The sequence below is a fragment of the Pogona vitticeps genome, chromosome 2 (assembly GCF_051106095.1).
Source record: "Pogona vitticeps strain Pit_001003342236 chromosome 2, PviZW2.1, whole genome shotgun sequence".
Taxonomy (NCBI): Eukaryota; Metazoa; Chordata; class Lepidosauria; order Squamata; family Agamidae; genus Pogona; species Pogona vitticeps.
Genome location: NC_135784.1, coordinates 126,827,647 through 126,850,135, shown reverse-complemented (window position 1 = coordinate 126,850,135; position 22,489 = coordinate 126,827,647). Strand labels below are relative to the sequence as shown.

The following is a 22,489-nucleotide window of genomic DNA, read 5'->3' as shown; positions in this document are numbered from 1 at the left end:
TTTATGTATCTAACTGCAGAGAATGATTTCCCACTACGGGAAACTGATTCTCCACCATGCCTCCTGTAATCAGAGCCAGCCTGTGTAGTCACGGGCAAGCTGCACAGTCCCAGGATGCTCTCCAAAGAAAGGAATAGTAAACCACTTCTGTGTATTCTCTACTTAGAAAAGGGTTGCCATAAATCAGAATTGACTTGATGGCATGGAATTATTATTAAATTAATGCAAATTCCATATCCAGTCAACTCTCTTCTAGACAGACATTCCTTTCCTACACTCCTTGTTATCTGTACTGCCCACCCTTGCTTCCAGAATTTCTTCAAGGACCACATGCCTCCCTCCATTGTTAGCCTTTGGATTGCATTCCCTTTCTTTCTTCAGGATAACTGGTCTCTATGGCTACAATCCTATGCACTATTCAGATGGCACACCTCTCTGAGAATAGCTAGACAGTTCAAAATGCATAGCCTTGACCCGCATGTCTTTATCCATTTTGTAATCTAAACAATATGCTTTCAATTTTATTTTATTTTTAAAAGCCCCACACATTCTAAGTACATTCATAGATATCAATAGTCCTCATTCCTAAGAAGGTACGCTGGGAAGCAAAGCACAAAGAAATGGCAACTGAAGCATTTCTGCTAAGCGATCCAAGTTTGTTTTTTCTTTACTTGCCTGGATTGCATTCTATTGTTTTCCATATTACATGCTGTCAAGTTGATTCTGACTTACGGTGACCATTTCCAAGGTTTTCTAGATACAGAGTACTCAGATGTCTCTTCTTCTGGAGTCGCTCTGGAACTGTGCAGCATTCTCAAGGCACCCAAGGCCGTGTCTTCTCCCAGGAGGTACAGTAAGGAATCAAAATGTCAAACTCTGGCTCAACAGTCAGATACCTAATTCACGAAGCTATCCAGCCACTGAGTCATATGAATATGAAAATTACATTCATTTCCATATGAACCAACCCTATGTCTAAGCTGAAATAAGCCTCAAAGGTGGGTATCCTATTGTTAGTTCTAACCAAAATTATACCCACTGGCTCAATGGGATTTACAGTTGACTTCTGATTCAACAGCTGATTCCATGGATTGACCTGAGAGAAGCAATCACACGTGGCCCTCTAAATTGGATAAGCTTAGTCCAGAAGGTTGCATCCTAAACACTAGAGTCTAGATCAGTGGTAAAAACCTTAGGTCCCCAGAAATTTTTGGACTGCAAGTCCCAGAAATCCTGGCCAACACAGCTAGTGGTGAAGAGTTTTCTGGGAGTTTTAGTCCAAGAACATCTGGGTACCACTGCTTTAGATTAAACATTGATCTCTGGCTTCTATTCATCTTTTGCTTCAGTTCTTCAAAAGCTCTGGCCTGACAATGAGCTATATTACCATGTGGTATTATGTTATATGCTGTCAAGTTAGAACTGACTTACAGCACCCCTAATAGGGATTTTAAGGTAAATTAGGTATTTAAGGAGTGTTTTTACCACTTCTACCACCACCACCCCATGGGCCTCTATAGCCTGGCAGGGAATCGGAACTCAAATCTCCTAATCCATCACTCTATCCACTACACCACACTGGGTACTAAAGTATTATGTTGTGTAAATATAATATAGGAGGTAGGTAGTGAGTTTGGAAAGCTGTATTAATTAAAATGAAAGAAAGAGGCGGAAAAGATCCAGTGTAGAAAATGCCTAATTTGATTCCTAATTCTTGACACAAATGGGCAGAAAAGTTATACATAGTGAGTAAATAAATATATTTTACACTTCTGTTTTGCAATGAATGATCTCAGTTTTGAGCCTCTGACCTGGAGCTACAATAGCTAAGATTTTCAATTTATCATTTAAAATGATGTGTTGTAATTAGTACACATGACTGCATTGCATTTAGGCATTTTGTTAAACTTGAACTAGAAATATATATATATATTTAAAAACCCAACCAAACATAGATTTTTGTGTCAGCTCCAGATTCTCCTGTTACAGAGTCTCCAGGCATGTCCAGCTGCTGGTTCAGCTAGAAAGGCCAGCTCTTGGCTCTGGGCCAAGCACATTGTTGATGTGTTTGAAAAGAAGGCAAACACGTGAATGTTTTTATGATGTTAAGAACGGCGAATCAAGATAAAGTCTTGCATACTGAAAAGTTCTCTTTGAAGTGATGGCCCTAATGAGGAAAGGAGCTTCTTTGCAGTGAACAATGTGCAAGGCTTCAAGCAAGCAGGATTCCCAAGGCAGGCCGGTCAGGCACTGACCCCCTCCCAAGGTGTTAATGAGAATCCCAGCAGTGCCCCTCCTGCAGCTGCTCCAGGCCAAAGGAGATAAATCATAGCTCTAGACTGTTTACACACTTAAAGGGTCCTTAATGGACATCCCACAAGAGACCGAGATGCCCTTTCCCACCAAGACCCTATCGCTGAAAGAATGACCTCTGTTAACCCCTCAGATGATGATACTCTCAGCACCAGGGAAAGAGACGCCTTTGGAGTTTGAGATGTCTCGTGATAATCATCCTATGAAATGGAAATTGTTTTTTTTAAAACAGGGACTATATTCCCAAGGGTTCACGATCCAAAGATGAAACTTCTGCCTTCACTAGTATAAGGACACACTGAAAACTGAAGGCATTGGAGGGACATTGTGAATATTACGTTTTCAGGTATCCTGATATACTCCAGGCTACTCTTGCCAAGATGTTGTATTGCTTTAAAAAATGTTGCTAATGCATGCTTGTATATCTCCCAAGGAAATGACAGGGGATAACACCCCTCCAACCATCCAGATAGCCTGCTCCCATGTGAAGGCAGAATTTGACATCCAGTGAATGCCCTTGATTTTGCTAAAATTCAGCACTATCTAGTGATAATGGAATCAAGCCAGAAGGATTTTGGTCATACTCTGAGATAATACCTCAGCCAGCACTTTACACATTATAGGATACTTCCCACACCAGCACGAACAGATAATTTAGTCTACTATTGTATCTAGAACCATAATGTGAATACAAAGGAGCATCAAGTTAGCACATTTACTGTGAGAAAAGATAAGAAAGCAGAAATAAAATGGTTGTACATTTGCTAAGGAGCAAACAATCCTGTTTCCTCTTGGAAATCTCTCTGAAGAAAGAAGCAGAAGTGCTGTTTGTGTAACCTGCAAGTGTAAGCACTGTATTACTGGAGTATCAGCAAAAAGTAGATCAACCCCTTCCACTCACCCTACCCATGTGCAGAGTTAGAAACCCTGAATAAGGAGGTCCAAGCAGAAAAAGCAGGGCCTGGTTCCACATGACAGTTTATTCATGTCTCATTCATCCACATTTGGGAGGGAGAATGTCCATGTGCCATTGACATCCACATACAATTCTGCTGTGTTTTCCTAATGCTATTTCTATTTTTTTTAAACTACTAACTCTCTTTTCTTTTAGAAGGACAGAGCAGTCACTCTGTCTCTGTGGTTGTAGATGCCCTTCGTGTAGTCTCTCATCTTTATAAGAAGTGTAGTTTTGATTTGGACAGTGACCTATCAGGCAACTGAACCCACCCCAGATCAACATACATTAGATGTAACTTCAGCTGTGGACACGGTTTTGAAGGTAAAGATTCCCCTTGACAATCAAGTCCAGCTGTGTAAGCCAAAGAGCTGGCATTTGTCCATAGACACTTTTTGTGGTCATGTGGCTGGCATGGCTAGACGTGGACCACTGTTACTTTCCCACTGAGGTGGTACCTATCGATCTACTCACGTTTGCAACTGCTACGTAGGTTGTCAGGAGGTACGACAAGCAATGGGAGCTCACCCTGCTGTTCAGATTCGAATTGCTGACCTTCCGATCAATGAGCCCAGTGGCTTAGTGGTTTAACCCTCAGTGCCATCTGCATCCCTCATGGGACACTTTTACCATCTGTTTATTTTTTAAAACTGATCTTTTAAGTAGCATAAGGTACTATGTTGGCACATGATGATGATGATGTATTCATCATCATTTTTTAAAAAAACAAGTTGAAGACTTAGTTCTTCCAGCAGGCCTTCCCCCCACTCCTATTACATAGCTTCCTTATCCCATCTTGGATCCTGTTTTCTTTGTTGATCTTTATTGCTTTTATGAACAAAGTTATTCTTTGAAAGATGCTGTTTTTATCTCTATATTCTGTAAGCTGCCCAGAGTAGATTCCTGAATCTAGATGGGCAGGGTAAAAATAGAACAAATGAATGAACAAATAAATATTTCAAAGACAGTTTGTTCACAACTTATGTGTGTTTTCATCCCAAGAACTCAATTAAATGTATAGGAACTTTTAGTGAATGGATGAAACCAGTTTATAACCCAGAGCTAATGTAGTAATAATAAATCAGTAGCAAATTGCAGCTATTGATATCTGTAAATTTGTACACTGGAGGCAAGGTGCTAGGTATCTGTGTGTTATGTAGCAAGATGCACATCGCCTAATGGTGACATATTCGGTGTTACATTTTAACTATTGTAAGTTATTCTGAGTCTAAAAGCAATAGAATGATGTAGTAAACATTTCTCACAGACCAGTGGTTCCCAAACTTGTGTAATTCAGGATTTTTTGGACTGCAATTCCCAGAAGCCTTCAATACCAACTGTGTTAGCCAGGGCTTCTGGGAGTAGCAGTCCAAGAACATCTGAGTTACGCAAAGTTAGAAACTACTCTAACATAGTTATTTTTTTAAAAAAATTGCTATATACAGTTTGCCTGCTAAAAAGTATCTCTGAACCTATTTTCCTCGAAGAGTTTCACAAAATTCTGTCATTTTCCAGTATAACACAAGAAACAGGATGCGACTGGGGATTGGACTATACAGGCAACAAAGGAACATGGGTCGTTAAAATATATCCAGTTTGTGCAAACTGGGCAACAATGTCTAACAGGGTTAAACACCTTGCCTAGCCCCAGTAGGTTGCAAAGACCAGTCACCAAGCAGAAGGTGTGCACAAGTTCTGTGGTGGTTGCAGGTGAAGGCATGCTCTGCACATTCCTCAGGTGCAATGCTGCCTCCTGTTGGCTGCTGTGGTTCTCTGCTCTTTAGATAAATAGCAGAGCATTCCAGAGTAATGAAAGATAGCCCTTGGGTGATACCTTACTTCTCAATGGGACAGACACCCACCAATAGAGTGCAACAGCCCTTTTTCCCTGATCCCTAAAGCAAGCCAATAGAAGTCTTTTTTTTTCAGTCCTTAAAGCAGCCAGAGAAAATTACACCTAGTGATCCATTTCTGTGCAGAAGTCAAAATGCTGGTTTTAACCAGAGCCTGAAAACAGCTAGTTACAAATAATGAAGTTGCCTGCAGTAATTTTTTTATTAATGAGGATTTTTTAAATTAGAGTTACTTTTGAGAGTAACAGATAACACAGTTACCTTCAAATATTACTTGTAAGCCCTTTAGAGGCCTTTTGCCAGGATCCCCCCCAAGTTCATGTCATTCTCTTATCAATCCTAAGTGACAAGGTACTGTAAGTATTTTTTTTAATTTTTAATCATATTTGCAAGGTGCAAAATCAGAACTCACCACTAGATGGAACCAGAGAAAATTGTCTGTATTTTAATAATGAAAATCTAACACATTAATAATGTGCAACACTACAAATTACTTCTGTCACTAAGGACACAATAAATATACAGCAAAAGGTGAGGGGTTGGGGAGAAAGAAAGAGTCTGAAAACCAAAGAGATTTTTCAGGAGAAAAGATCTGGACCCAATAAACGTCATAGTTTATTCAAGTTTAGTGTTCCTTCACAAATGACTGTTCCCTTGAATAACCTTGAGCTGCATGGATCTTCTGGGCCTCCAAGCTTTGTTGTCTGGAGATACCCAATTTGTTTGCTCTGCTTCATTACCATGGAATGACTTCATAGTTACTACTGACACAAAGTGGTATGAAGGGGGTGGTTTTCAAAACCCTAACTTGCTGTGGTTTTAAATTACAGATGTTTTTTGCCTCTGGCCATGACTGCTGGATTAGTGTCTTAAACTTAAGCCCAACCACAGACTTGGGAAGTGCTGCTCACAAGCATCTGCGGTGCAAGATATTTTAAATGTTTTCGCAGTAAAATGCTCAAGTAGGAGGACAGTCTTCATCAGGAATGGATTAAAACATCAACAAACTTTGTGTCTCATTCTGAAAAAACTATCTTCCCCACTCCTCTATTGTTCAGCCGACCTAAGTCTGAATTCCTGAGGAACAGCTTGCTGTTTGCGTGCAGAGTGTACATGCATTAAAGATTGCATGAGGATCCCTGTGCATTTGCTTTAACTTCTATAGCACTACTATATATGCTCTGCTACATTTGTCTTCTTCAGGCAAGCTTTCCCTCAACAAATGGCCGCCTGAGCATGATCTTTTTAGATGGATTGTTATGTATCACTGCTTTGACTGTGTCTTTAGTATTGCTTCCGTTTCTCATTTCTAAGAGGGGTATTTTGTTGTTTCTTTTTAATATTTCTATACTTAGTGTTTTTTGCCTTAAATATTGCCTTTTAATGATGTACGCCACCTTTGTGTACTCTTTGTTTTGTTCTTAAGTATTGTCTTTAAATGCTGTAAGCCACCTTGTGTCCATTTCTAAGGAGAAATCCAGGGTATGTATGTATAAATAAATAAATAAATAAATAAATAAATAAATAAATAAATAAATAAATAAATAAATAAATAAATAAATAAATAAATAAATAAATGAATGAATGAATGAATGAATGAATAAATAAATAAATAAATAAATAAATAAATAAATAAATAAATAAATAAATATTTCTGTTGACATTTATGTAAACACGCCAGCTACAAATTTAAGGGATACAATCATTATACCTCTGAGGGGCAGCAGACTTAAAGAATATTGTTGTTCCATGGGTGAACGAACATCATAGCTATGAAGCAGTGACCTCTTTTGAACTAGTTCAGATGCAAGTTGTACTCAAGATAGAAGACTGGGGGGGGGGAAGTGATTCTAATTACACAGGTGGTACTAGCCTATATAAAGATGGTGTGTTTTAAATATGTTGTTTAGTCACACTTCTGTAGTCAATGAAGCTGGGGAAAACTCTGTGCAAGTCGTCAGTGAGCACCCAGAAGCATAATGCAGGCCTGAAACTACTGTTAATAAAATCAAAGCAGGACAAAAACCCTTGCTTTCTAGTTTTTTGGTTGTTGTTTTTTTTTACACCCCCGCCAGGTGGTGGCATATTTTTGTTCTGTTTTACTCTGATTTGCTCTAGAACAGGATATATTCCTGTGGACCCCAGCCAACACATGGATGTGTGCTGATCTGCACATTCTCTGGGTCTTTGTCATTTGATGACATTTTCTTATTGGCATTTATTTTTATTTTTTGCTGATCACTCTGTGCCTTAGTACTGCTACTGTTCAGTTTTCTGGGGATACCAGCTATTCCAACATTCTGCTTTTTCTATTTTTTTAAATTTTATTTTACATGCAGTCAACTTTGCACTGTAGCACAAGAGTAAAACCTAAAAATAAAAATAAGTAAAAATGTGAAGCAAGGAGAGGTGGAGAAAATATAATTTTTCTGCATTCTTTTTATTAAAAAAATATTTTAATCACTTTTGCACTGTGGCACAAGAGTGAAAACTGAAGCAAACAAACAAGCAGGCAGGAAGGCATTGTGGTGAAAACATGGAAGACTGAAAATGGTGGGCTGGTAAAACAAGGAAGGATGGGATGAAAGAGTGAAGAAAGTGGGGGCAAGGCTGAGAAAAGAGGTGAAGGGTGGCAGCAGTTTATGCTGGGAGATGGAGCAATTCTGGATGTGTTTGGATAGGCAGTGCAGGGAAAACCCATTGCATCTCAGTACATCCAGCAACAAACAGCATCCCCATGTGTCAGTGTCAATGCTGGGATGACCTACAGAAAAGCAACAGATATCAGAACAACCCCAAAATGACTACAGACAACACCTCAGTGTGGATGAACCTATGATGAAAGCAGTCCTACTATGATATGTACCTGGGATCTTGAAATTTAGCATAATGAAAGTGCTTCACCCACCCCCGTTTGGGCCACAAGTTGTGTCATGTACCTGGATTCTTGGTTACCCAAAAGTTCAATATCCATTGACGTATTAAATCCCTTCCAAAGTGTGGCCAAGGGTCAGGTCTACCTTGCTCATAAGGATTTAGCAGTAATACGTACAATACTTTTACCACAGCAGATTCAATAGGTTATGCAGGGTCACATGTTGGGACAACATGCTGTGGTCCACTCATTTATCCCTGTAGGTGGTTAGGGTAAGATATACTGTATTACCTACTGGCGTCCAAATCTGTTAAAAAACCCCGGCAAGAACAAAATGTTCCTTTATGTGATTCATTAACACAAACCTAAGCTCGTATTAGTGTACCAAAATAGTATGTTTACACAGGGTTAGCTGGACAGCAAAACAATTCTGTTTAGATAAAATTAAACCAAGATGTGAGCCTCTAACAAATATCTTGCATAGCCCATGTCTGCATTTTGTATAATGACATAATTATCTGGACTCAATTGCAAAGGAAAGTGTTCTGAGTGAGCCAACAGTTGTTGCTGCCAATATTTTGTTTTGCTATTATTCTTGTGTTCAGCAGTAAGACAACAAACAAACAAACAAAATCTCTTAGGTGATGATGATTGGAATAAATGGAATTGTATATATGCTGTATTACTTTTCCACAGCATCAAATACAGGTAACTGGAAAGTCAAAGTGAATGTTAGTAAAGTGAATGTTGTTCACTTTACCAAACTTGGCATAAAATGGAAAGAAATTCATTGAGCCAATCTAAGGACAATATCAGTCAAGGCAAGATTTGTTTAAAGAAATGAACAATTTACAGAAAGCATATAGAGATGGGACAAAAGAGATAAACTTTTGTTCCACATGATTTTCCCAGTTCAGCCTCTAATCCCCCTCCTGTTATTATTTGTCCATGGGACAAAACTTTGCCCCCAATAGAGGAAAAACTCCCAGCAGGCAATTCGGATGAAGAAAATGGCATTGGGGAAGAAGAGCTGACTTCCCTCCACATTTCTGTTGCCCTAACGCAAATGCCCCCTCGCCTTTCTGGCATCAGCTCTGCTGTTTAAAGGAGGAGGAGACTGATGGCGACAATCAGAACCCACAAGCGTGCAAACCATAGAATCCCCATTGTCACATCTAGTTTTGGACCTCAGATTACTCCAGGACACCCTGGATCTGATGAAAACACCATAGCACCTAAGGCTTAAAATTCTTCTAATTCATTTATTTTCTAAAGGAAAAACTAAACAAACTACCGACAAATGGATGCTCTGAAGTTTATCACCTAAGTGCCAAGTTCACCTTTTTTTAAAAAAAAACTATGTCTGGATTTGCAGCTGAAACCAATAAAATTTCGGAGTGTAGGCTTGACTCCAACTGTTTCGATATAAAATCTGAAACCACTGATGATCCTCAGAATATATACAAACTTTAAAAGCAATAGTGAGGAACTTGTGATTTGCCAGATGTTGTTTGACCACAATTTCCAACATCTCTGACCCCTGGCTGGGAATCTTGAGAGCTGGGATCTAGCAAAATCTGGAGGACCACCTCATTTAAGGCAACTACCCAGTGAGGGTCAGTAGTGAGATACAGGCATTGAGGAGGGGGTTCGCTGTGTCACTTTTTCATATTAAAAAACCCCCACTCCCACACAACATTATGCCATTACTGTAGTCTTGATTTGGGCCCATTATTTTCTTGAACAGAGCTAAAAGCAGCTTCTACGATATGGGAAAGATACAGTCTAGAAAAACACACGGGAGAAAGGGTTAAGTGTCCTCTTCCCTGGTGCTGCTGCTCTGATTAGAGGTTGAACTCTTACAGCTTCAAAGTTTTACAAAGCCAGGCTATTTGAATCACATCATATATTTTGCCCCTCATGTAGCATGGAAAGGCAAGTTGCTGGGTCCACTGCTTCATTGTCATAGCATTATATATAGTGCATATATTGACCTTCCAAGCATATAATATTCACAATTGTTTTACTAGTCTGTTATTTCAAAGCTTCACTGGGATTTGCCCAGCAATGCACATGCTGGCCCTTTGCCTGGAAGATTCGACGATGATTCGAACTCCTGACCCCTGCACCAACCCACTAAGCTATCCAGCCAGCATATCTTCTTATACAAGATAGGAAAACAGTGTTCTGATTAAGAAACATCCCTTAATGTCAGCATCCTCTTTTTCTTTTCTTTTACTATACAGTACTTCCCTTTTATATACAGCAGCAAAAAGACTGCTGACATTAACACACTCCTTAGCGGTGCCAGGGGCCTTGTATGCAACTGCAGCTCAAATACTATATACTTCTATCATCAATACACTAAGGGGAAAATGTAGGACTACACTTATTAGCTTTTCAAATATTTGTCATGATACTCTCTTAACCAGGTTATACTTGCCGGATCAGTGTCTTTTTTCCAATCAGGATCCACAAGACATTTACTCAGAAGGCGCCACCCTAATTTCAATGGTGCCTAAATCTGTCAAGTCAGTTTAAACAGCAACCTTGTACTAAGGAGTACACCAACACACTTCTTAGAAAACGCATTTACATTTTTGAAACCAATTTTGTTAGAATGAAGGAGTCTTCCAAGAACAGGCTGCAGTCTTGCAGTCGAAACTACCTCTAAATTCACACATGTTTAGTACTGACAGGTGCTAAAGAAGTAAATAAATCCATGTTTTAAAAACAACCGACAAGCAGAGTGTTTCATTTCCCCCAAATACTTTTGAGTGTGTTTATGTACACTTTATAATGGTTTCAAATATTCCCAGTCATATTACACATCTGGTTTGGCAGCTGGATTAATACCGATCTAGTCTGGTTACTTTGCAATTCCCAGGGCCCTTCCAAAGCCTCAGACCACCTCCATATCCTAGGGGCCAACCATGAGCCACTTTCTTTCCCATATTGACTTCTCTGCCTTAGAAGTGGAAGAGGAGGACTTGTAACAGTAGGTTCTTCTGTTTGTTTTTTACCTCCTAGTCTTGGCCTGCCCTTCCCAGTAGTAAAAGCTATGGATGCCACCCAGCCCTATTGGGCTCCCCTGGGTCAATGTTAAGAGCAGAGCAACTTCTGGGACCCAAATCACCACTATGGACCTGCTTTTTGAGATAGCAAGGAGCTGCCCAGTTGCTGCAGAGCCCTGGTCTTCAATCCGGTGGTGTGGAACTTTGCTGTGGGCTGCACAGCCACCTCCTTCCAGAGATACCATCTGTCCTATCATTGGGGCTTCCACCATTCATCTGTCCCCTGATCCACCAAGTCCTCCCTGGGCTCCCTTTGGAGAAATAGACCAAGACATTCCCTCTGGCTCCTCTGTTGGGTGATTCCTGATTCCAGCAGCCTTGTTGCAGGACTTGGGGATGGAATCTTGTACAGGTTCTTGTATGGGAAAGGCAGAATCCAGCATGCCCTGCCCCTTTTGCTTTCCCGTCTCTCTAGCCAAGGAAAGCGGCCGGCCGGGAACAGAGAATGAACCAGCAAGGTTGTGTCAATGGTACAAGGAAGGAAGAGAATTTAATTTCCTGGCAGGCTCATTTTAAGTTGCAGAAATCCTTGGACTGATGCCTGTTTGAAGCTGACTAAGTTGAAAACCCATACACAATATGAACTGTACTGTGTGGAGGACCTTGGTCACTGTTCCCCCCACACGGACCCTGTATTCAACATGAGCAGAGGGGCAGCTCAGCCACCTAGCACAAGAAAAAAAACAGGGGGGAGAAAGAATGGCATGTGCAGTGTGGACCAAACAAGAAAGAGGAGAAAGTCAAAAGAAGTAGAATTTTGCAGATCTCCCTTGCCACTTACAGAGGGGCTTGAATTCAGCAGGTAACACGCTCACCATCATAACCCCTCCCCCATCAATTGGGAACAGCACACAAGAGTCGAGAAGAAGCCATGGCCGTGAAGTTTTACTACATTCTCCAAGCCGTGAGGTCTCCAAGCCACATGGGAAGAAATTAGAGGGAAGGACCTTCCAGCATTTGCTGGATGCCTCCCACATCCTTAAGACTCAGTCGCCATGGCCACAACTAAGGGTAGCCAGTAGCTACTAGCCACACATTTGGGGTCAGGCGGAGGCTAGGAAAGGATGGGTGAAGGCTCAGCCCTGCCCCCACCTGCTTTCAACATTAAGCCTTGGAAGGACAGCTCTGAATTGGAACTCACAGCTGGACATATTTGTAGTCACCTATATAGGACTTCAGCTGTTCCTCCATCCCACAGGTGCGGGCGATTCCATTGAAAAACAGGGCCGGGCAGGGCTGAAGGCGCCGCCCTCCCTCCTTCCCTCCCGCCGGCCCTTCGCCGCCCCCGCCCCCCGCCCCCCGCCCCCCGGGTCCGGATCCGCGGGCCGGCGCGCGCACTCACCGACGCACTCGTTGGCCTCGCGGGCGGTGGCCCTCAGCCAGGGCCGGTCGTAGTGGAAGGGCTTGCAGCGGTCGCACTCGGGCCCGGCCGTGTTGTGCTTGCAGTCGCAGACCAGGTGGTCGTCGCGGTCGCGCACGCAGCGCGAGGCGTGCCCGTTGCACTTGCAGCGGCCGCCCACCTGCAGGTCGGAGACGGCGTAGTAGTAGGAGTCGCGGGCCAGCTCGGAGTCGTCCTCGTTCTCGTCGCCGAAGGTGTGGAGGCGGCTGAAGACCACCTTGATGTCGGTGGCCGTGACCCAGTCCTGCAGGACGGGCGAGTTGTCGAAGTCGTGGGCCGAGGGCCGCCCGTCGAGGGTGCTGAAGGCGATGAGGCCGCCGGCCAGGGGCCGCATGTCGGTGTGCGAGTCGGTGCAGATGGCCTCCTGCTCGTTCTGCTTGGTGATGGCGGCGCGGCTGGGCTTGTTGTACATCTTGCGGCACTGCGTGGAGTAGAACTGGAAGGGCACCCAGCTCTTGCCGCCGTCCATGGACTTGAAGATGGCCATGGACTCCGGGCGCGGCGAGCAGAACTGCAGGCTGACATAGGTCACCTCGAACTTCTTGCCCAGGGCCAGCGCCAGCGTCACGTTGAGCGGGTGCTGCACGAAGGCCTCTGACTGCCAGCAGGTCAGGTTGTGCGGGTTGTTGAGATCGGTCAGGTAGGCGGCCGGGTGGGCGCGCTTGGGGTCGCCCGCGTCGCACAGGTGGCACGTGCGGCTCCGCTCCTCGCCCTTCTCGGCCAGCACGCAGTAGCGCCCCGGGGGGCGGCCGCACGTGCTCGACACCTTCACCTCCTTGCCGAAGGCGGCGTTGACGAAGTCCGGGATGCAGCGCCGCGGCTGCCCGTTCTCGTCGTAGCAAGGGTCCGGCTGGGGCGCCGTCTGCACGGCGAACATGCTCAGGCCGTAGCCGCCGCCGCCGCCGCCGCCGCCGCGCACCCCTTCCGCCAGGCACGCCACGGCGGCCAGCGCCACCAGGGCTTCCCACGCCGTCGGGGACATCCTGCCGGCCTCAGAGGCTGCGGGAGGGCCTGCGGAGGGGAGAGAGACAAGAAGAGCGTGAGCCCCCACCCAGCCGCCGACGCCCCCGGGCCCTCTGGAGTCAGTCAAAGAGAGACGGCGAGCAGCTCGGGAACTGGGACTGGCGAGTGGGCGCGTCTGGAGCCTGAGCGGTCCTCGGCTTTCCAGCTGAGCCGACTTCTGCCGGAGGCTGAAGTGGCGGGAAAATCGGGGGGGGGGGTTGGCCCCTCGCGCGCCCTGAAGCAACCTGAGAGCGCCCGCGCGCGCGCCTGAGCCAGAGTAAAACAGAAAGAAGGCCGCGGTGAGGGACCTTGGGAAGGTGACCGTTCTCAGAATACCGCCCCCCCCGCAGCTCTGCTCGGCTCGTCTCGTCTGGGGAGGGGGCGGGGAGGGGGGGCGGCTGGAAATTCTGTTCCGAAACGGTGACATCTCCTGGTTCTGCCGGGGCCCCCATCAGCCTCCCTCTCGAGGGGGCCACTTCCTTAGATAGAGAGAGACGCGTTCCACCTCCAGCGGGACTTCGTGCTGTGAGGCTTCAGTACCGAACTTCCACGCGCCAAAGGGGTTAAGTTATAACCATTACAGGAAGATAAGGTCTCCGAGGAGGAGAGCCCATGGCGGAGCAACAGGGTAGTCTTAGATATAGAAGGCGGGAACGAAGCTGGGGCAGGGGGTGTCTCAGGGTGGAGTCCTTACGGGACCATTAAAATTAACGCGCTGGACGACCTTGAACCAGTCACTTTCTTTGCGGCCGAACCTATCCTACAGGATCGGACTGATGTGAGGGCGGGGCGGAAGACGGCCCTGCACGGCTGCCCTGAACTCCTTACATGAATAGGGAAAAACGTGACATAACTAATATACAAGCCTTTCTTTTTTGTGTAATGGCCCACCAGGGTTATTGCCCTAGCGAGGTTTTCAACGGCGTGTGACCTGTTCTCACTATATGTCCAGCTCGGTGAGTGGACAGAGTTTTTGGACTGGGACTCCGGAGACTTGAGTTCAGATCCCCGCTGTCAATGGACACTCACTGGGAAAGCCGAGGGAACTGTTAAAAAAGCACTCATCTCACTAGTATAGCTCCATCGGGGTTGCTGGAAGTGGGATGCGACTTAGCGGCACCTGACACACACCTGAGTCCAAGTGCGCCGCCACTCTGACCACTACATCAGTGGTTCCCAAGCTTGGTAGGACTGTAACTCCCAGAAACCTTGGCCAGCACAGCTGGTGGTGAAGGGTTCTGGGAATTGCAGTCTTAAGAACTCCTGGGTTACCCAAGGTGGAATCACTGTACCACACCACAGCTGGCTCTCTCCCTAAACTTCAAAGTTCAAAGAATTTGCTCCTTGTTTTCGGGGACCTATGCCTCATTCAAGACATAAACCTTTAATACATCTCGATTTTTTTCCCCTTAGGTTGTTGCTGTTTTTGGTTTGACTTTGTTTTGTGTTTTTAAGTGACCCTAGCGCTAGGAGAAAAAGGAAGCCATTAACCAGCCCGAGCCTAAAATGTTTACTCGAGAGTAAGCCCCACTGAATTAAGGGAGAGCTTGTCTCCTAGTCAAGGGTGCTTTGTTCTGTAGAAAGTGCCTCAGTCAGCCGCCGGAGACCTGGGCCCGTTTTGTTTCAAAATTAATTATTGCGGACGCCCTCCCCGTAGACGCCACTTAAAGCTCCCACTCAACCCCAACGGGATCCATGTGTCTCCGCCTGCAAGTAAAGTCGACTGATATCCTGCCGTGTGTTTAAATTCGACCCGTGGATTTCTACGGGGAGGGAATCGGCCTCCGTTTAATCGCCAGGTCGCCTCCAGGCCTGGTATGATTCTTCTGCGGAGCGGCTCCTTTCCTCGTGGTGGTCATTGCCCAGGAGGGCTTGCTATTTCAAAATACACGCCGTTTTGGTGGAGGAGGAAGGAAGGAAAAACAGACCCTGACGCACAGATTTGCATTTGGGGAATGGACGGGAGAACTTCCGCTCCTGCCCACCCCACTCCCCACTGAGGTCCTGGAAACCCATTCCTTGCCCTCCACAACGACAGTTCATTTTATAAGACCCACTTGCTTCTTCGACATCAATAGGTTCTACCTTTCTTCCGTGGGGCTAAACCTGCCACGCCCGAGCCTACACCTGCGCACGTTTCGGTCCTTTTAGTGGGACTCAAACGGGACTACATAGGATTGGAAGGGTAGCCTTCTTCACTAAAACTAAAACCAACTTAGAACCAAACGATTTTGCTTATCTGGCTTGTTGTTCTGGCAAACACCGCGAAGGCAGGAAGCGAAGGAGCTGCTGATCTCAAGCGCCTTCGGGGGTCCTTCCAACCTGTCACGGTTTCCGCCGAGCCCAATTCCCCTGCAAGTCAGCCGTGGAATCAAATCGGGTTGAGGCTCTAATCCTAAAGACATGGCAATAAGTCTCTCCCTTCCCCCGCCCCGCTTTCATTGGAGACGCGCCTCTGCCTTCTCACTTAGACAAGGATGGGATTGCGCTGCACATGACGACTGTTGGCTAGAAAGAGGGAGGGAAGACGGACGAAAGCCTCAAGCCTGGCAGACAGAATTTCAAAACACTTCGAAAGAGAAAGAGACGGACTTCGGAGACATACCGAACGCTTTCCTCGATAAGAAAACTCGCAGTTCTCAGCACCACAGAGGAAAGGAGCAGTGCAGCGATGTTCAAGGGCCCGTCTTTTGGGAGATCAGTCAGTTGCAAGGCTGCACAGGGGCAGAGAAGGCTCAGGATCACGCACTAACAGAACGAGACGCCTCAGAGGGAATTGAGCCAAGCCTAGCCAGAGGTTTCCCTGCTCTTTCTCGGGGAAACAATATCCAACCTCCTGTGAGAGGATCCGCCTTGGTTCGAGCAGGGGGATGACTAACCTTCCCGCTTCCGGGGCCTCAGCCGGGACCTTTCAGTGCGAAGGTGCAGCGGCGATCCTAAGGAGGCATCTACCTCTCCTGCGGTTGCCCGCCTGGAAACTTCCCTCCAGGCCACCCGTCCCTCCCTCCCTCTTGATCTTCCTTCCGAGCTACCTTGCTTAGCTTGGCGGTGGCTGGTGGGAAAGAAGCTAGTGCGTTGCTCTCTCCGCGGGCAGCTGCAGCTCCAGGCGGACTGGAGTCGCTCAGGGGTCCCGGGAGGTGCCCATGATCCGGCCCCAGCGAGCGGCCAGGCTCCGCGGATGCCCGGAGCGTGTGACGCGAAGTGCTCGGGCCGAGGTTGAGGTCATGCCGGAGGAGTGACACCCCGTGGGCTCACGCGGGGGAAGAAACAACGACATCCACTGGCGGGATGGCAGGACACACGGCGGGGGGCGGGAAGGGGGGGGAAGAGAAGGGGCGTCCCCTGCGCTGCGGCTCTTACAGGAGAGGGAGGAGCCGGGAGAGGAAGGGAGGGAGCTGGAAGGGGGAGGTACCGGGAGGGGAGAGCGGGTAGACGGAAAGGATCCCGATGAGCAAGTGGCGTGAAGGAAAGGAAACAGGCGATGCCCTCCATCCAGGCGGGGAGCGGGCTTGCTAAGGATCTGTCGCAGCTCAGGTTACCCGGGAGGAACGCGGGAAGATCTGACGTCCCCCCCCCCTCCGAGGTTGTCAAAAGCTGCTCTGGGAGAAGGACGGGGGGGCGGGGCAGAGCCTAGAGCTGGTGCTTGGGGGGAAGTTGAACTACCCGAGGTTTAGAGGAAGAGGAGCGCCCTGGAGGAAAGCCACCAACTCCGTCTGCCCAGCTGATGCTGTTGTCTTGCTCTGCTGGGCGGCCTGCGTGGGAGCGGTCCTTGCTGCTAAGGAAGAGCAGGATGCGCCTGTGGGAGCCGATCAGTCAGTCAGGCGAGGCGAGGCGCTTTCTGTCCCCGCAGCTCTGATCCGAGGACTCTGGCCCGAAAGCTATAGGAGGGGACCCTTTGCGATCATACAGATTGCTTCACATATAAGTCTGGGCTGCTAAACTTCACTCACTGCCAAAGTAAAAAATGTCTAACCAAAACGCCCAGCCTTTCAGCAGGTTTATGAATCTTCAGTTCAAGCGACTTGAGCTGTCACCACAGTGTAAGTCATGCTACTACGAGCAAGGTATCAAAATGTCTGGGGGCGTTCTTCTCTGCACCCAAACTGCCCCATTCCACTTGGCTTTTAGTCAAAGACCGAAAACTTGTTGCTTACTGTGGGAAATTGCATAGGAGTAGGATCTGGTGAGTCACCTTATCCCATTGACTTAAATGGGCCTACTCTAGGTGCGATTTACTGCGCAAATCCTGCGACAGGATTTTAGCTGGTAACTTTCTTTCCTCGCTGTTCCCTTTATTTGTCTCACGTTAAAAGGAGAGTTCAAACAAACCCTCAGTTTTGCTGCTAGGTTTCAAATCCCGAGAACCGCTCCAAGGGACTCCAGTTCCTGCTGAATCTCTTTGCCATTCACCTCTTACTTATGTAATAAGCCTGTTTGCCGTCCGTTCACATAATGAAGCGCCCACCACAGTTACCGGGAGGAGAATTCTGGTGCGATTGGTGTTCTTTTTCCGATAAATTCGTGCGCCGACATCTCGCCTTTTCATATGAAAGAACAGGCATCTTTTATTTTTCGCCTGCTCCAACACCTCGCTGTTGAACACAACGAGAGAGGGCTGGATTCCCTTTGCCGATTAGTTCACGAGGTGAACGGCTTCGTATGGGGTTGTTTGTATATACTTCGGGGATATTTTGCGGTGGATAGCCAGCCTGGATTCGCCCAGACAGCACCTTACAGGGTGCGAAAACTGAGCGCCGACGTTTCCACCTCACTTGCAGCAGCTGGTTTGGGATCTTGTTCAAAGGCCACAAGTGCTTCGCCAAAGATAAGCTTTAGGGGAAACATAAGCTGCCTACAAAAACTCCCAGCGCCCATCTCACCCTCTATACTTGTGGTTCCCAACTTTGGGTAACCCAGAAACCTTCACCGTCAGCTGTGCTGGCCTCGGTTTCTGGGAGTTGTAGTCCGAGAACATTTGAGGAGCCAAGGTTAGGAACCACTGCTCTATACAGACAAAATATCAGACGTGGACGACCCGCGGTCCTCAATCGATGCTCCGTTCCCCAGAACGCTTACTCCTGCTGTCCTTGCTAGCCCTACCAACGGGGCTGTTTGCCTACCTGGAAAGAGGATTTTGTCGAGACACCTGCAGAAGCCGCCCTGGAGAGAAAAACCGCCCTCACCCCCCCCCCCCACGCTCTCTGCAGTTCCGTTCCCAGCAGGACCAGAAGCGATTCTGTTTTTCTCGGCTGTCTCGGCCGCTGACCGAGTCACACTTAATAGATGTGCTGGGAAAGATCAGGCAGTACCGAACTCAACGCCAGCGGAGTGACAGTAAGTGAGGGCGGGCACAGCCAGGTGCATGTTGCCGGCACAGAGTTTGCCGGGGGTGTGAGCTTGGACCGCCATAAGGCAGCTGTGGGCTGCCCTTTGCAAGTGCTGGCACCGCCCGCGGCAGTGACGGGAAGCCAGCTAAGTCCAAGTCGCTGCGGGTGGAAAGAGCTCGACGGGAAACCTGCTTCGTTCCAGGCGGATGGCGAGAAGATGGCATATATGTGTGTGTGTGTGTGTGTGTGTGCCTCCACACAGCCATTTCATATCCGCTTTCATAAATGCGAGGAAGAGATGAGGCACAACTGGGAGAGGCTGTTATCTATGGGCGTGGATTAACGTTGACTACAAGCGCTGCCACCTGCAAATGATTTTCTCCCCTGCTCCTCGGAGTAAAGTTAAGGTTCCCCTTGACACTTTTTGTCCAGTCGTGTTCGACTCTAGGGGGCGGTGCTCATCCCCGTTTCCAAGCCATAGAGCCAGCGTTTTGTCCGAAGACAATCTTCCATGGTCACATGGCCAGTGCGACTTAGACACGGAACGCTGTTACCTTCCCACCGAGGTGGTCCCTATTCACATTTGCATGCTTTCGAACCGCTAGGTTGGCGGGAGACTCCTCGGAGTAACGCAAAGCAAATGTACAGTCTTCCTCCAGATGTGCTATATTGCTTCTCCGTCATCTATAGCCAGCAATGCGCTGAGACTTACCTTGCTTATTTTTGCTTTAAACAAATAAATAAATACAGAGGTCAACGTTGGCTAGATAGTGTCCAAGCTAATACCGAAAGTCCCTTTACTCAAACACGTTCGCCGGGCACACGTACATAGCTCAGTGGTTTAGACATCTGGCTACGGAGCCAGAGGTTGTGAGTTCGATTCCCCGCTTTGTCCCCTTGATAGCGGCTGGACGACGATCCATAGGGTCCCTTCCAGCTTTTCAGATCTAAGATTACTCTTAAGGCAGACTGGCGAAACTTCTCTTCACTCTCAGTCGTCACTTTTCTTCCTTGCTAGTCGGTCAGCCCAGGTGTAAAACAGAGTGGCCGTATGAAAAAGAAGACTGGTCTTCCATACCTTTAATCGTTGTCTGGAAGGAGGCAATTTCAGCAAGTGAAGGGCTCCTTAACCAGCTAGGCTTCCTAAAATTCCTTCTACCACACAATTATTAAAAGAGCGTGATTTCCCCAGTAGAAACTAAAACCGCTAGCCAACCTCGGTTAGATAATCCTGGGGAGTTCACTCATCCTATGGGAAGAACCTTTAGGATCCGCACATCGTTTTCGGACGAAATTTTGGAAGGCTGGGTTGGACCGCCCCGCTCCTCCGATCTAGCCGGCAGGGGAAATGGCGCGACTCCCTCTGCCCTGTGGGGGACCAGATGTGTATTGCTTGAAATTCTAAGCAAACGATTGGCTAACTCCAGATATCAGAGCCGATCACAGACTAGCCCCTGTGGAAGCGACCGTCGAGTTGCTCACGTCCCTCTGATTCAGTGGGGCCACTCCAGCTGCGATGAACTTTAAATCTACTTTAACCCTTCTTAGTCAAGGTGCTTAGGCCCCCCTCTACGCAGATATTAAGCGGTGTTCGAACTTCTTTGCTTTTAAACTACATTGTCGGCGGCTTCAGAAATCAATGCACACCTCTAGTAGAAAGAAATTAAGAAATTAAGTCTTGTTCGACAAAAGAAAAGAAAACAGAAAAAAAAAGATAACGCAGTTCCTTCCTGTGGCTTAAATCTGATCGTTCTTCAGCTCACTTCCGATGCGCGAAGTGTTCTCCCTGTATTGGCCCAGAGGTGGCTGTGGGGAAGCCCTAAAACGGGCAGGCCCACGAGAGACCGTCTGTGGCATTCCTATGCAAAGCTCGAGTGAGTACCAGATCAGCGTAGGGACTATTCCGTGCAGCCCTCCTTGGCGCAAACGCAATTGTCCTTGACTTGTGATGGTCGTTCTCGATCGGGACGAAGCTTTCCCATGAGCTTTGGCTAAGATGCTAATCCCTGCTGATCTCGGACTCTGCCTGCTGGGGCTCCCGGAAAGGCTCTCCAGAAATGAACGCATCCCGTTCACTGGTCCCAGACAGGAGCTTGCGCCGGCGCAAGGAAGGGCGGGACTTTGAGCAGCTCAGGAGCATGGATTCCCTTGTCATCACAGCAAAAGCAACTCAAGCGCCTAGGCAGTTTTAGGCATGCCCCTAATCAGCATCCAGTAATTTTATCCCATTACATTATTCAGCACAACCTTCTTTTCTGGCTTCCCGTAATTGCCCTCCCCCCCCCCCCGACACCGCCCCTTCTCCCGCCAAGTTCAGTATATCTTGCAAAACGTAACTCTCACTGAATTCAAGAGGGCTTAGGCTACCGCTGGGGAGAAGATCCACTCCATTGACACAGTGAGACTTATGCGGGGTCTGGCTCTTCTTGCGACACCTTCCAAGACTTCAGCCTTAAGAAACTGCCAAACTTTCCCCCTTTGAAACCAATGGGGCTTAAAACGCTTATCTCTGATAGGATCACACTCGGAGGTTCTACCTCATCTACAATTGTTTTTTAAATCGTATTAAAATCTGAAGCATCTCTCTTGAGGCGAAGAATGCCATGATTTCCCTAATAAGAAGGGAAACTATCATAATGGTATCCAATTGCGGAATATCAACTTTTAGAAACTAAAATGCATTTCGTTCTCCTCCAGGTTAAGATTCCTGGCGCTTCATTCTCCCCCCACCCCCGCCGCCCTCCGTGTCCTTTTATTCCCTGATGTACTAAGACGACTGGCTAGAAATATTAGACTGTTTGAACTTGTGCTTTTCAATAATTCTCTCCCCCCCCACTACATTATATGTTGATGTTCCGATCACAAAGGCAAGTATACCTGGAAAGCGACATTTCAGTTTAATTTAATAGAACTCCCTTTCAAGTCTTCAGAATACAACTCTTTACCTAAATATTGAGTGGTGGGGTACACAAGACAGGATACGAGAGTGAAGGTTACAGCTAAAAGCTACTTCAGATTTGTATTCATGTCGAAATAAATTGTCTCAAGCCTTATCTGCCTAGGATACAAATATAAATACATTGCTTATCCTTAATATTTGCATAACATTGTCATTTTAGAAACAATTGTATTAGAGGAAATTATTTCAAAAATGGCAAAAAACAAACAAACCGATGATTAAATCATTTCCGATTACTCCCCTGGTAGTTGCACATTCCCTTTGCTCATAAGAAAATCTTCAATACATCAGTTCCATTAGTGGGAACAAACTGAGAGAGTTATTATATCTGTACGGACTTGTGTAAATACTGTTCTTCCATATACACTTATCTTGGGTTAAAAGTGTCACTTAGAATCCTAAAAACGCGTGCACTCTGGTTTAATTGAGCTCCAGTGATGTGTTCCGAGTTGTACATTTTGTCAGAAACCTCTCTCTCTGTGTGTGTGTGTGTGTGTGTGTGCATTGTACATAGCATATCATTAAAAAATAAACTTCCTTTTCTGAATTTGGACTTCTCCCCACGTCCCCATTTTGTCAGACTTCCCTCAGGGAATCCATTCGGGGATTTTTCCTTTCCCGGTTCAAAAAAAAGTATTCCTACCTGGCTTCTAACTAGGAAGTTTTCACCATTTCTTACCAGCCTGAAGGCTGGAATCCTGCCTACTTATTTACCAAATTCTGTGAGATTTC

The 22,489-nt window shown here is 46.7% G+C and overlaps 1 protein-coding gene across 1 annotated transcript in view; it reads right to left on the bottom strand.

The window, feature by feature from the left end:
• Positions 1-16,738, bottom strand: part of LOC110084023 (netrin-1) — a 158,889-nt gene extending 142,151 nt beyond the window's left edge. Inside the window, exons 1-2 of the mRNA XM_072990389.2 lie at positions 16,504-16,738; positions 12,413-13,480 (exon numbers count right to left, since the gene is read on the bottom strand). Coding sequence (XP_072846490.2) covers positions 12,413-13,451 — 1,039 coding nt within the window. The 5' untranslated portion in view covers positions 13,452-13,480; positions 16,504-16,738. The remainder of the gene's footprint in view (positions 1-12,412; positions 13,481-16,503) is intronic.
• Positions 16,739-22,489: the final 5,751 nt, after the last annotated feature.